We start from the raw sequence: 15107 nt of genomic DNA, 5'->3' as shown, positions 1-15107 counted from the left end.
CATCTTGGTTATTAAAGCCTATCCTGAAGGCCTTATGCTGACAGTCCAAACTGACCAGTCAAAAGTTGTTTCCTTTATGAAATGATATCTACGAGAATGCATGCTCTTGCCCACGAAGAGTGTGTAAGCAAGTCCCCTAATGTAAGTTGTGTATCAAAGTCCGAGATGGCATTGATGCCTTTGTTTTGTGTATCTCCAGACTTAAGGGTCTATCAGAGGAGACCATCTTGTAGTGGAATGCAGTCAGTGGATGGGTTAGATTCTGGAGCAGTGCAAGGACCTTGTAGAAGTAGCTGAATTCACTCAGTGTCACAATACCTTGTCATCACCATAACATTCCACTTAGGTGTTGAATTCATCTGTTTCAGTATGTCTTGCTGAAGACAATGTTTCATGCACTGAAGAAAAATCTCCCCCTTAGCTGAATAAATGGCAGTTATTCTACGCTTGATAAAAAAAAAATTCAGTAGTGAATGTGAAACCGAGCCTGTCTGTATATCTGGTATCTCCAATTGCTTTATTTTTACTGACCAGTATTCTGCCTAAAGTTTGCTTCTGTGATGGTTTATATTGCTTAGCGCGCACGTGGTTGTGAAAATGTAGAATAGCATTTAAAAAAACACAAATACACAAAAAAACAACCCTGGTTATTGACGTAATACTATATTTGTGTATGTCTTTTAAAACAGTTCTAGTTTCACCCTACATGTTATCAGGAAAGTGTAAAAGACAATTTAAAGTGAAATAAAAGTTTTATCAGTTCCAAATTGTCCTGTTTTGTTTTTGTAACTACTGGTTTGTCTGACAGTTGCTACCTAAAACACCAGTTGAAAACACTCCCACATAAATTTTTACTTAAAGTCTGATATGCGTTATTTAAGGTTAAATTAAAACAGGCTACCTAGAAATTGAAATTAAGAATCTGGGTTTGGTGGATGCCAGGAGGACACTACCTAACCGAATGCATTGTGCCAACTGTAAAGTTTGGTGGAGGAGGAATAATGGTCTGGGGCAGTTTTCCATGGTTCGGGCTAGGCCCCTTAGTTTCAGTGAAGGGAAATAATGCTATAGTATACAATGACATTCTAGACGATTCTGTACTTCCAACGTTGTGAAAAGTTTGGGGAAGGCCCTTTCCTGTTTCAGTATGACAATGCCCCCGTGCACAAAGCGAGGTCCAGACAGAAATGGTTTGTCAAGATCGGTGTGGAAGAACTTGACTGGCCTGCACAGAGCCCTGACCTCAACCCCATCGAACACCTTTGGAATTAATTGGAACGTCAACAGCGAGCCAGGCCTAATCGGCCAACATCAGTGCCTGACCTCAATAATGCTTGTGTGCAAAGCTGTCATCAAGGTAAATGGTGGCTACTTTGAAGAATCTCAAATCTATTTTGATTTGTTTAACACTTTGTTGGTGACTACATTATTCCATACGTGTTATTTCAATAATAGAGCTCTTCACTATTATTCTACAATGTAGAAAATCATAAAAAAATTAAAGAAAAACCCTGGAATGAGTAGGTGTGTCCAAGCTTTTGACTGGTACTGTACTTTTGACCATGTAGGGTACGTGCATTTGGGAAATATTGCGGCCTCTTAATTGACAAATCACAATGCCATGATTACATGGTGTATAAAGACTTTATTATTTTGCACCATGAGGTAAGCATTCCAACATTTCACAGAATTGAAAAAAGTGCTGCCATCACCAATATACCCAGATGACATTGCTTAAATGTAAAACATCCAAAGACTAACTTGCGTCACCACTGCAATAGCATTGATAATCCAACAAAGATAAATTGAACAAAAACAGATGTTCAAACATTCCGTAATTGAAGCAACAACTGGACAATGGAAAACAACTAGTTTCAAAACTGGTATCACCCAATTCAGCCCCCATCAGGGAGGATGAGTCTCTGATTTGTCCCCCGTTTGTGTCCTGAATCAAAATCTGCCAAAAAATTACATCTAAAGATTATGCATTACTGATAGAATTGTCAACATGTTAGGTGATATAGGTGGTAATGATGTTTCAATATGCAGTTAAATCTGTTTCTCTGGTCTAGCGTTACTTTCCTCGACTCAATGAAAATGACAGTCCACTGTAGATATCCATACAATCTTAAAATAACTATGATCTTAAATGGATAGTTTACCTATAGAGGTATTATAAATCATATAAATAGGTGCTTATATTAGAACGTTCATGCTTCATGTCCAAATCATCCTAAAGTATCTAAATATTGATTGTGTAACTCAATTAAGTTACTTAAAATGATTTGGACATGAAGTGCGAGAATGCTAATATAGGTACCAGTGACTTGCATTAGATTAGGGCCTCAAATGCTAAAAAGTTAGCATTTCAAACAGTGGCCAGGTAAACAAAAGCAATGCATGGATTGCTGTCATACCTCGTCCATAGACAGCTTACAGAGTAAGTCTGTAAGTAAACCAATGTCATTTTGTAATTTGGATGAACTATCCCTTTAACTACAAGTCATTTTATTGATTTCTTATGCTAGTGGAAATACATACAACTGCATAGTCCTTGTGAAACAATGGTTGAATGCTATATTTTCAGTTTCATGCAGTGATTGCATGATGTATATGAAGGCTAAATATGCACTGCATTGACTGTGCTTCCTCTGTAGTCACAGCAATACTGCATCTTGAGTGGGTTTAAGTTAAACAGGCCAGGAAATAGATAGGAAAACCTGCTTCTGTGAGTGAATACAGGCACTTCAGGCATGTACCAGGTCAGCGTAGGGTCCTTTTACATCCACAGGCAACCATCCGAATCGCAAGCTCATTTCTTCTTTTGCACTTCAAGCAGTAAATTCTGTGCGGCTGTGTTCTTTGGCTCAACTTTCAGCAAGCTGTTTAGATCTTCAACGCAAGCTTTGTAGTCCTGGAGGGCAAAATGAACACGTCAAACAAAATGCAAAAACGACATACAATGTATACACACTTTCTTGTTCATCAGAAAGGCTCTCACTTTTAGCCCCTTGTGTGCCTGAGCTCGTCTGTACAGCGCCTTGATATTAGCAGAGTCGAGCCGCAGGGACTCGTCACAATCTCGCACTGCCTCCACGTACATCTTCACAGAGAGGTAGCAAAGTGCCCTATTTAGTACAAAAGGCATAAATTAGTCCCATATAGGAATTATGCACATCCCTTGTACGACAGGAGCTGGGCAATAACGTTTCACAGAACTACAGTGGGGAAAAAAAGTATTTAGTCAGCCACCAATTGTGCAAGTTCTCCCACTTAAAAAGATGAGAGAGGCCTGTAATTTTCATCATAGGTACACGTCAACTATGACAGACAAAATGAGAAAAAAAATCCAGAAAATCACATTGTAGGATTTTTAATGAATTTATTTGCAAATTATGGTGGAAAATAAGTATTTGGTCAATAACAAAAGTTTCTCAATACTTTGTTATATACACTTTGATGGCAATGACACAGGTCAAACGTTTTCTGTAAGTCTTCACAAGGTTCACACACTGTTGCTGGTATTTTGGCCCATTCCTCCATGCAGATCTCCTCTAGAGCAGTGATGTTTTGGGGCTGTCGCTGGGCAACACGGACTTTCAACTCCCTCCAAATATTTTCTATGGGGTTGAGATCTGGAGACTGGCTAGGCCACTCCAGGACCTTGAAATTCTTCTTACGAAGCCACTCCTTCGTTGCCCAGGCGGTGTGTTTGGGATCATTGTCATGCTGAAAGACCCAGCCACGTTTCATCTTCAATGCCCTTGCTGATGGAAGGAGGTTTTCACTCAAAATCTCACGATACATGGCCCCATTCATTCTTTCCTTTACACGGATCAGTCGTCCTGGTCCCTTTGCAGAAAAACAGCCCCAAAGCATGATGTTTCCACCCCCATGCTTCACAGTAGGTATGGTGTTCTTTGGATGCAACTCAACATTCTTTGTCATCCAAACACGCGACGAGTTGAGTTTTTACCAAAAAGTTCTATTTTGGTTTCATCTGACCATATGACATTCTCCCAATCCTCTTCTGGATCATCCAAATGCACTCTAGCAAACTTCAGACGGGCCTGGACATGTACTGGCTTAAGCAGGGGGACACGTCTGGCACTGCAGGATTTGAGTCCCTGGCGGCGTAGTGTGTTACTGATGGTAGGCTTTGTTACTTTGGTCCCAGCTCTCTGCAGGTCATTCACTAGGTCCCCCCGTGTGGTTCTGGGATTTTTGCTCACCGTTCTTGTGATCATTTTGACCCCACGGGGTGAGAACTTGCGTGGAGCCCCAGATCGAGGGAGATTATCAGTGGTCTTGTATGTCTTCCATTTCCTAATAATTGCTCCCACAGTTGATTTCTTCAAACCAAGCTGCTTACCTATTGCAGATTCAGTCTTCCCAGCCTGGTGCAGGTCTACAATGTTGTTTCTGGTGTCCTTTGACAGCTCTTTGGTCTTGGCCATAGTGGAGTTTGGAGTGTGACTGTTTGAGGTTGTGGACAGGTGTCTTTTATACTGATAAAAAGTTCAAACAAGTGCCATTAATACAGGTAACGAGTGGAGGACAGAGGAGCCTCTTAAAGAAGAAGTTACAGGTCTGTGAGAGCCAGAAATCTTGCTTGTTTGTATGTGACCAAATACTTATTTTCCACCATAATTTGCAAATAAATTCATTAAAAATCCTACAATGTGATTTTCTGGAGAAAAAAAATCTCAATTTGTCTGTCATAGTTGACGTGTACCTATGATGAAATTACAGGCCTCTCTCATCTTTTTAAGTGGGAGAACTTGCACAATTGGTGGCTGACTAAATACTTTTTTCCCCCACTGTATATGACAATGCAGAGTTGGGAATACCACTCCCAAGGGTTTCCTGGCATTTGTCTACACACCAGATAGACATTATCAGCCTCACCTATTTGTATAGGTTGTGATTTCTGAGGAATTGTGTTTGAGGCTCTGAGTGTATTTCTCTATGGCTTTCTTGTACTCCGTTTTTTTCACCAGCGCATTGCCTTCCTCTTTCAGGGATAGGGCTTTTTTAATGGAATCCTCTCCTGGGACTGAAATAAAAAAATGATACATCTTATTTCTGAACTACTTTGTAAACTTGTGTATTTACTGTACATCTGTTACATGTTGTACAAAGATGACAAACCAATAGTAATAGTCAAATTATTAACAGTATTTTGTGTTTCTATTCATATTTGAGAGACTGAATCATATGAAAGACCAACCAGATTTCTCTTTTTCTCTGGTGCCATTGTGTTGTGTTGCTGAAGACAATTTTTCTTTGATGGCCATTGGAACAGTGGGAATGGGTGGGAGCTTCTCTCGCCATGAGAGTCCATCCACCTCTGTCAGACACTTTGTCATTCTGGAAGAAAAGGGGGTTAACAAGGTTGTACATTCCACTATCTTGATTATGTCCCCTATACATGACAGAAGTTAAAGGACTTGAAAGGCTTTTTGTAAGTGAAAATGGATTTGTGCAACATGTTATACCTGTTGGTACCATCATGGGCTGCAGGTATGTTACAGTCTATCTGTAAGACCGTCTTGTAGTCCACATAGGCTAATCTGTATCTCTCCAATGCTTCATACGCTGCAGCCCGGCGAAGGAGAGGCTTGATACCAAACGGAACCAGGTCAAGAGATCTAGAAAATAAAACATTTTTAGGTAGGCGTGTTGCTGCAGTAGTATGGACAAAGAAAGCCGGAGAACCTCTGCAACAGACAAAGTAATGTGCTACTAGAGTACATTGGAAAAAGATCATGTTGATATGTTTTAGGTAAGAGTGTTACTGCGGCAGTATGAACCAACTGTAGGGCAAAAGAAATAGGCCTGCATTGTCTACCACAAAACATAATGTCCACAATGTAGGCTACTTACACTGTACAGTCCTTCACACACTCCCCACAATTTCCATCCTTCAGATAACTGGCTGCACGGTTAGAATACAGGATACTAAGATCCTCTGGATTTTTCTTTCCTGTAAATGAATTTACAGTGGTAACAATGTATTAGAACATGGAAAGCTTGTGCTGGTTTAGAAAACGTCAATGACGCACATTATAAAACACATGTATAGGGTGTTAGGTGACGCGACAAACAATGGACGCTATGTGAAAATTCAAAACAATTATAACTATTTTCACTAAATGTCAATGTGGTCGTCAAAATACAAAATAAATCATTTGAAAACGTTAACGTGGCAGTTGTTACCCATGTCTAAAAATCCCAATACTGTACGTTGTCATATTTACGCGATATGAGCACAAATGTAAAGTAAGTGCCATGCTAAGAACGTTAACATCTGTGGGACAGCCCTTTTTGTGAAACCCGCGAATTCTGTGTATTTATATTTGCTCTTTGCAATGGGTATTCCTCAATCTATCAGAGTAAAATCGATATGACATTGTATTGCCAAGAAGTATGGGAAGGCCCTGACGGTGTTTCGCAGTCATCAGATGTCTTTTGACTGAAATATAAAGTAAAACGTTTTTCCTTTGCTTCTGTCATTCAGATGTTTTCAGAGATACAAAACAAACATAGGTTACAAAGTACAGCTTCGTAGATATGCGTTGATGTATAGGTCATCAAGGATTGGTCCAAATTCACGTGTCGCCACCCACATTTCAATGATGAGCGCTCGCTTGCTAGATGTGGGAGTGCCTGACGCCGTTCGCTGAGGCAACGAGCTGGGTGAACGGCAGCACTGCTTGGCATTGACTATAGTGCCAGCTGCGAATTTTGTGATTGATGGTTTTATTAGTTCAAGTAAAAACTACCAGAAGTCAGTGGCTACATAGCTAAATAGCAGGATATAAAATTCACGTTGGGAAAAAATTAAATAATGTCAATAGGAAAAATACTAACTAATGCTCTACAACAATCCTTTAAGTAGACCACAAAAGATATCAAGTACTTAGGATGCTTATTAGTGACAACAAACACACACTGAGTGTACAAAACATTAGAAACACCTGCTCTTTCCATGACAGACCAGGTGAATCCGGATGAAAGCTATGATCCCTTATTGATGTCACTTGTTAAATCCACTTCAAATCAGTGTAGATGAAGGGGAGGAGACAGATTAAAGAAGGATTTTCAAGCCTTGAGACATGGATTAGGTATGTGTGCCATTCAGAGGGTGAATGGGCAAGAGAAAATATTTAAGTGTCTTTGACGGGGTATGGTAGTAGGTTCCAGGCACACCGGTTTGAGTGTGTCAAGAACTGCAACACTGCTGGGTTTTTCACGCTCAACAGTTTCCCGTGTGTATCAAGAATGGTCCACCACCCAAAGGACATCCAGCCAACTTGACACAACTGTGGGAAGCATTGGAGTGAACATGGGCCAGCATCCCTGTGTCATGCTTTTGACACCTTGTAGAGTGCATGCCCCGACGACTTGAGGCTGTTCTGGGGGGATGCAACTCAATATTAGGAAGGTGTTCCTAATGTTTTGTACACTCAGTGTGTATAGATAACTTTTTCCCATTACTCAACAATATGAAAGTAGATCTAATTAAATGGAACAATCTTCCCATAAATCTTACAGGTAGAATAAACCTCTTCAGAATGGCATGGCTCCCAAAGTTTTATATTAATTCTCGGTAATACCAAGATATTATTTTTAAAAGTATACTCTGGTCATAACAGACTTTATATGGGCAAATAAAACTCAGAATAAAAAGGAAAGTGTAACATTTTCCTAAGTCTGAGGGTGGTTTTTACCTTCCAGACTTGGAATTGTATCAACTCGCGTCAGTGACGGAGAAACAAAATGGTGCAGTTTGAGGCCATGTGGAGGAGAGTGATGCGGACAATGGAGATGGGGGTGTGAGCAGGTGGGTCTGGGTAGGTGTGAGGTCGTTGATGTTTGTGTGTGTATGTTTTGTATTGTTTGATTTTTTTTTATTTTTTTTTCAAACAATAATATACTCAATGGTGCAGCTGTATAACTTTTTGAGGATCTGAGGGCCCATGCCAAATCTTTTCAGCCTCCTGATGGGAAAGAGGCGGTCGTGTCCTCTTCATGACAGTTGTGTGTGTGGACCATGATAGATCCTTAGTGATTTGCATATTACGTACCTAATTTGCATAATAGCCAAAGTGAGTAAGACATTTAAGCATGTTAACCCCCGCAAGGCTGCCGGCCCAGACGGCATCCCTAGCCGCGTCCTCAGAGCATGCGCAGACCAGCTGGCTGGTGTGTTTACGGACATATTCAATCTCTCCCTATCCCAGTCTGCTCTCCCCACATGCTTCAAGATGGCCACCATTGTTCCTATACCCAAGAAAGCAAAGGTAACTGAACTAAATGACTATCGCCCCGTAGCACTCACCTCTGTCATCATGAAGTGCTTTGAGAGACTAGTCAAGAATCATATCGCCTCTACCTTACCTGTCACCCTAGACCCACTTCAATTTGCTTACCGCCCCAATAGGTCCACAGACGATGCAATTGCCATCACACTGCCCTATCCCATCTGGACAAGAGGAATACCTATGTAAGAATGCTGTTCATTGACTACAGCTCAGCATTCAACACCATAGTACCCTCCAAGCTCATCAATAAGCTTGAGGCCCTGGGTCTGAACCCCGCCCTGTGCAACTGGGTCCTGGACTTCCTGACGGGCCGCCCCCAGGTGGTGAAGGTAGGAAACAACATCTCCACTTCGCTGATCCTCAACACTGGGGCCCCACAAGGGTGCATGCCTCCAACTCAATCATCAAGTTTGAAGACGACACAACAGTAATAGGCTTGATTACCAACAATGACGAGACAGCCTACAGGGAGGAAGTGAGGGCTCTGGGAGTGTGGTGCCAGGAAAATAACCTCTCACTCAACGTCAACAAAACAAAGGAGATGATCGTGGACTTCAGGAAACAGCAGAGAGTGCACCCCCCATCCACATCAACAGTTCCTTGGCATACACATCACTAACAAACTTAAATGGTCCACCCACGCAGACAGTGTGGTGAAGAAGGCGCAACAGAGCCTCTTCAACCACAGGAGGCTGAAGAAATGTGGCTTGGCACCTAAAACCCTCACAAACCTTTACAGATGCACAATTGAGAGCATCCTGTCGGGCTGTATCACCGCCTGGTACGGCAATTGCACCGCCCGCAACCGCAGGGCTCTACAGAGGGTGGTGCGGTCTGCCGAACACATTACCGGGGGCAAACTACCCGCCCTTCAGGAAACCTACAGCACCCGATGTCACAGGAAGGCCAAAAAGATCATCAAGGACATCAGCCACTCGAGCCACTGCCTGTTCACCCCGCTATCATCCAGAAGGTGAGGTCAGTACAGGTGCATCAAAGCTGGGACTGAGAGAATGAAAAACAGCTTCTATCTCAAGACCATCAGACTGTTAAATAGCCATCACTAGCACACTAGAGGCTGCTGCTGCCTATTGAAATCACTGGTCACTTTAAGAAATGGAACACTAGTCACTTTAATAATGTTTACATATCTTGCATTACTCATCTCATACGTATATACTGTATTCTATACTTTTCTACTGTATCTTAGTCCATGCCGCTCTGTCATTGCTTGTCCATAAATGTATATATTCTTAAATTCCATTCCTTACTTAGATTTGTGTTTATTGGGTATATGTTGTGAAATTGTTAGATATTACTTGTTAGATATTACTGCACTGTCGGAGCTAGAAGCACAAGCATTTCGCTACACCCGCAATAACATCTGCTAAACACGTGTATGTGACAAATAAAATTTGATTTGATTTAATATAACATTTAAATGTAATACATTTGACTTTCATCTGAATCATCTGTGTTCTACATCAGCCCATAAAATGTCATAACAATATGACCAGCCTATCTTGAGATATTGGACAAAATGTGTTTTATTTAAGAATCCAGGTATTTTGGTGCCATTATTGACTAGGGATTAACTTTGACCTGTCTGCTGCCTTTTTGACCTTTTCCGGTAATTTGAAAACAAGATTTCAGCAATAGTAAATCCTATCCTCATGAAAAAAAGTTATGTGTTCCTGAGACGCTTCTCTATAGCATGGAATACAAAGTAGAACACCAGAACCAAAGTTTAATTTTGTCCCCTACCATGTAGCTCGGTCACAGAAAACACTACTAGAACATTGAGCCATTGTTTGACTGATTTGTTAACTAGCTGCCTACCTGACAACTCCACTTCTTTGATAGCCTGGCTGTAAATAAAAGCAGCCTCCCCATACTGTCCCGTTTTAAAGCATTCGTTGCCTGCTTGTTTCAACTCCGTCCAAGACTGGGAACGACGCTTCTGTGGCATCTTTGTTTTACCTGTAACACATGACAAGACACATTTGCAAGATAAATGTTAGCTAGCGAGATAGTTGGCTAACGTTAGCTTTACGTTTTATTAGCTAGCAAGTTCACTTTTACAGAAAACAAAACGTATTGTTCATAGCTACTAAATTTAGCCAGCCAACTAGCTTCTACATACTTCCCTTGAATAATCTGGCTAGCATAATTTTAGCTCATTCCTTAAAAGTACAGTAGCGCTTGCTAGCCACCGGCACTAGTGTATCCAGTTAGGTAACGTTAGTTAGCTAGCTAGTTCTCAATTTACCGTGACCGAATTAATGTTGATAGCTGGGCGAGCTGGTTGTGTAGCTATCTAGCTAGCTATAATCTACTGTACTCGTCCGCAAATCGTCTAACTAATAACGTTAGCTAGTAAACCCCAGATCTTAAACAAGCTAGCTACAGAGGTGTAAAATGTGTCTCTCTTACTAGCTAACCACGAGCAACTGTCAGTGGGTTTTCAGAATCACTTTCACTTCTGTTCTTGACCGCTGTGAAGCAGGCAAGAATAACTAAATACTTCCGGGTCACGGATTTGTGGAATCCTTCAGAGTAAAAGTTCCGTAAATGAATTATTACAGCGAAAATAAAAATGTGCACAATTATCAATATATTTTATACTAATTATCATACAAAGAATAATGAAGAGTAATATATTATGTCATTTATTTGTTTATGCATAATTTGTTCAACCCTAAATGGTCAACAATGTTTTTGTGTGTGTACTTCTATCATTTATTGACCATACAAAATTATCAGTATGTTGCGTTGCAGTAAAAGGGGGATCCATTCTACTCAGGAGCACATCTAGTGTCCAAATCCACAGAGTTTACACCCAGAGGAGTGTCGCTGCTCATTTGGCAGCCCTTATAGAGTGGCCCATCAACTTAAATCCAATAGTTATTTCATATTGGACATACATATTGTACCGTACAAAATTATCTGTACGTTGTGTCGCAGTAAATGGGGGGTCCATTCTACTCAGGAGCACTTCTAATTTCCAAATCCACAGAGTTTACACCCCCAGTAGTGTCACTGCTCATTTTGAGGCCATATTTCATATCGGGCATACATTTTGCACCATACACAATTTTCTGTACATTGTGTTGCAGTAAAAGGGGGACCTTGTACACAGAGTTTACAAGGTCGTCACATCTATTGTTGTTTGTGGCCCTTATGGAGTGGGAAATCAGCATACATCCAGATATTTGCATATTAGAAAGCTAGGTTTTATTTACACAAATACATGTGGCACAATGGAGCACTTTGGAAGTTTAAAATACAACTGAATTGCAGTGCGGCTTACATAAGATGTCTCCCGAGTGGCGCAGTGGTCTAAGGCACTGCATCGCAGTGTTAACTGTGCCACCAGAGATCCTGGTTCGAATCCAGGCTCTGTCGCAGCCGGCCGCGACCGGGAGACCCATGGGGCGGCGCACAATTGGCCCAGTGTCGTCCAGGGTAGGGGAGGGAATGGCCGGCAGGGATGTAGCTCAGTTGATAGAGCATGGCGTTTGCAACGCCAGGGTTGTGGGTTTGATTCCCACGGGGGGCCAGTATAAAAAAAAAAAAAAAAAAAAAAAAAAAAAAAAAAGATCTATTCGCTAACTGTAAGTCGCTCTGGATAAGAGCGTCTGCTAAATGACTAAAATGTAAAAATGTAAAATAAGATATATAAGAAAATGAACATGATTAAACGATAAACATAATTATTAAAACATTTCACTTTGAACAACTACCCCATCTAGTGTCCTTTTAAAAGCCTGACTAATGATGGAAAAGGTCATTTTTTGTAGCGTTCAGTTTTACAATGAACATACCAGAGGAGGCTGGTGGCAGGAGCTCATTTTAATGGCTGGAATGTAATCAGTGGAACGGGGTCAAACACGTTGTTTCGATATGTTTGGTGTGCAACTCCCCTCCAAGTCTCCGACCACTACTTTGTATCCTTTTCTCTCTCCCTCTCCTCCAACACTACTCACTCTGCCCCTACACAGATGGTAATGCGCCGTCGCAACCTTCGCTCTCTCTCTCCCGCTACTCTCTCCTCTTCCATCCTATCATCTCTTCCCTCTGCTCAATCCTTCTCCCTCCAATCTCCTGATTCTGCCTCCTCAACCCTCCTCTCCTCCCTTTCTGCATCCTTTGACTCTCTATGTCCCCTATCCTCCCGGCCGGCTCGGTCCTCCCCTCCAGCTCCGTGGCTTGATGACTCATTGCGAGCTCACAAAACAGGGCTCCGGGCAGCTGAGCGGAAATGGAAGAAAACTAGACTCCCTGCGGACCTGGCATCTTTTCACTCCCTCCTCTCTACATTTTCTTCATCTGTTTCTGCTGCTAAGGCCACTTTCTACCACTCTAAATTCCAAGCATCTGCCTCTAACCCTAGGAAGCTCTTTGCCACATTCTCCTCCCTGCTGAATCCCCCCCCCCCTCCTCCCTCTCTGTGGATGACTTCGTCAACCATTTTGAAAAGAAGGTTGACGACATCCGATCCTCGTTTGTTAAGTCAAATGACACTGCTGGTCCTGCTCACACTGCCCTACCCTATGCTTTGACTTCTTTCTCCCCTCTCTCTCCAGATAAAATCTTGCGACTTGTGACGGCAGGCCGCCCAACAACCTGCCCGCTTGACCCTATCCCCTCCTCTCTTCTCCAGACCATCTCCGGTGACCTTCTCCCTTACCTCACCTCGCTGATCAACTCATCCTTGACCGCTGGCTATGTCCCTTCCATCTTCAAGAGAGCGAGAGTTGCACCCCTTCTCAAAAAACCAACACTCGATCCCTCTGATGTCAACAACTACAGACCAGTATCCCTTCTTTCTTTTCTCTCCAAAACTATTGAGCGTGCCGTCTTTAGCCAACTCTTTTGCTATCTCTCTCAGAATGACCTTCTTGATCCAAACCAGTCAGGTTTCAAGACTGGTCATTCAACTGAGACTGCTCTTCTCTGTGTCACGGAGGCTCTCCGCACTGCTAAAGCTAACTCTCTCTCATCTGCTCTTGTCCTTCTAGACCTGTCTGCTGCCTTTAATACTGTGAACCATCAGATCCTCCTCTCCACCCTCTCCGAGCTGGGCATCTCCGGCGCGGCTCACTCTTGGATTGCGTCCTACCTGACCGGTCGCTCCTACCAAGTGGCGTGGCGAGAAGCTGTCTCCGCACCACGTGCTCTCACCACTGGTGTCCCCCAGGGCTCAGTTCTAGGCCCTCTCCTATTCTCGCTATACACCAAGTCACTTGGCTCTGTCATATCCTCACATGGCCTCTCCTATCATTGCTACGCTGACGACACACAACTAATCGTCTCCTTTCCCCCTTCTGATAACCAGGTGGCGAATCGCATCTCTGCATGTCTGGCAGATATATCAGTATGGATGACGGATCACCACCTCAAGCTGAACCTTGGCAAGACGGAGCTGCTCTTCCTCCCGGGGAAGGACTGCCTGTTCCATGATCTCGCCATCACGGTTGACAACTCCGTTGTGTCCTCCTCCCAGAGTGCGAAGAGCCTTGGCGTGACCCTGGACAACACCCTGTCGTTCTCCGCTAACATCAAGGCGGTGACCCGATCCTGTAGGTTCATGCTCTACAACATTCGGAGAGTACGACCCTGCCTTACACAGGAAGCGGCACAGGTCCTAATCCAGGCACTTGTCATCTCCCGTCTGGATTACTGCAACTCACTGTTGGCTGGGCACCCTGCCTGTGCCATTAAACCCCTACAACTCATCCAGAATGCCGCAGCCCGTCTGGTGTTCAACCTTCCCAAGTTCTCTCACGTCACCCCACTCCTCCGCACACTCCACTGGCTTCCAGTTGAAGCTCGCATCTGCTACAAGACCATGGTGCTTGCCTACGGAGCTGTGAGGGGAACGGCACCTCCGTACCTTCAGGCTCTGATCAGTCCCTACACCCAAACGAGGGCATTGCGTTCATCCACCTCTGGCCTGCTGGCTCCCCTACCTCTGCGGAAGCATAGTTCCCGCTCAGCCCAGTCAAAACTATTCGCTGCTCTGGCACCCCAATGGTGGAACAAGCTCCCTCACGACGCCAGGACAGCGGAGTCACTCACCACCTTCCGGAGACATTTGAAACCCCACCTCTTTAAGGAATACCTGGGATAGGATAAAGTAATCCTTCTACCCCCCCCCCCCCCTTACCCCAACCCCCCCCCCCCCCCCCCCCCCAAAAAAAATAATAATAATAAAATAAATACATTGTAAAGTGGTTATCCCACTGGCTATAAGGTGAATGCACCTATTTGTAAGTCGCTCTGGATAAGAGCGTCTGCTAAATGACGTAAATGTAAATGTAATGTAAATGTGTGTTTGGTACCATTCCATTGATTTCATTCCAGCCATTACAATGAGCCTGTCCTCCTATAGCTTCTCCGACCAGCCTCCTCTGGAACATATGTTGTGGAAATACTTCTCAAAGATATCTCTCAGACACTGAAGCTTGTGAGTTCAGAATAGACTTTATAACAAAGTAACAAGCCGAGCTGGTCCGCGGAGCAACTGCCAGTCCCAGGCTCGGAGCTCTCTTTTTATACAGCTTCTCATATCGTATAGGAACCCCCTCTTTATCCAAATAGCCACCCTCCCTTGACCTTGAGCCACTATGGTTTCTTTATCTAGCCTCTTTCCTGTCTATGTCTGCTTGGTTTCCCCTCCACTTGCCTAACTCTATTGGTGGCATGATAAAGACAGTTCCTTTAAAAAATAATATACATATACACTTGATGATAATTATATAGTACATTGATTACTGC

At 43.0% G+C, this 15107-nt stretch overlaps 1 protein-coding gene across 2 annotated transcripts; it reads right to left on the bottom strand.

Moving 5' to 3' along the window:
• Positions 1–1625: 1625 nt before the first annotated feature.
• LOC311133287 (mitochondrial import receptor subunit TOM34-like) lies at positions 1626–10833 on the bottom strand. Of its 2 annotated transcripts, none has more exons than XM_084166775.1 (8): positions 10761–10833; positions 10167–10307; positions 5887–5986; positions 5499–5651; positions 5231–5370; positions 4909–5056; positions 3002–3128; positions 1626–2914 (listed from the first exon to the last, which is right to left on the bottom strand). In XM_084166775.1, the coding sequence occupies exons 2-8, from the start codon at positions 10294–10296 to the stop codon at positions 2813–2815; spliced, it is 900 nt and encodes a 299-aa protein (XP_084022901.1). In that variant the 5' UTR covers positions 10297–10307; positions 10761–10833; the 3' UTR covers positions 1626–2812. The 2 variants fall into 2 exon arrangements, with proteins under 2 accessions (XP_084022901.1, XP_084022900.1); XM_084166774.1 differs by having other exon boundaries at positions 10597–10831.
• Positions 10834–15107: the final 4274 nt, after the last annotated feature.

The sequence above is a fragment of the Coregonus lavaretus genome, assembly GCF_964263955.1.
Source record: "Coregonus lavaretus genome assembly, chromosome: 8".
In the NCBI taxonomy this organism is placed as follows: domain Eukaryota; kingdom Metazoa; phylum Chordata; class Actinopteri; order Salmoniformes; family Salmonidae; genus Coregonus; species Coregonus lavaretus.
The sequence above is the reverse complement of the archived record's forward strand: the minus strand, read 5'-3'. Positions and strand labels throughout refer to the sequence as shown.

Bases quoted from the DNA above. Each gene is read 5' to 3' on its own strand.
- LOC311133287 (XM_084166775.1), bottom strand. From the start codon at position 10,296: ATGCCACAGAAGCGTCGTTCCCAGTCTTGGACGGAGTTGAAACAAGCA. The intron at 5,987-10,166 runs GTAGGCAGCTAG...ATTCATTTACAG, and splicing joins CAAAGAAGTGGAGTTGTCAG to GAAAGAAAAATCCAGAGGAT. The intron at 3,129-4,908 runs GTGAGGCTGATA...TGTACTAAATAG, and splicing joins ATCACAACCTATACAAATAG to GGCACTTTGCTACCTCTCTG.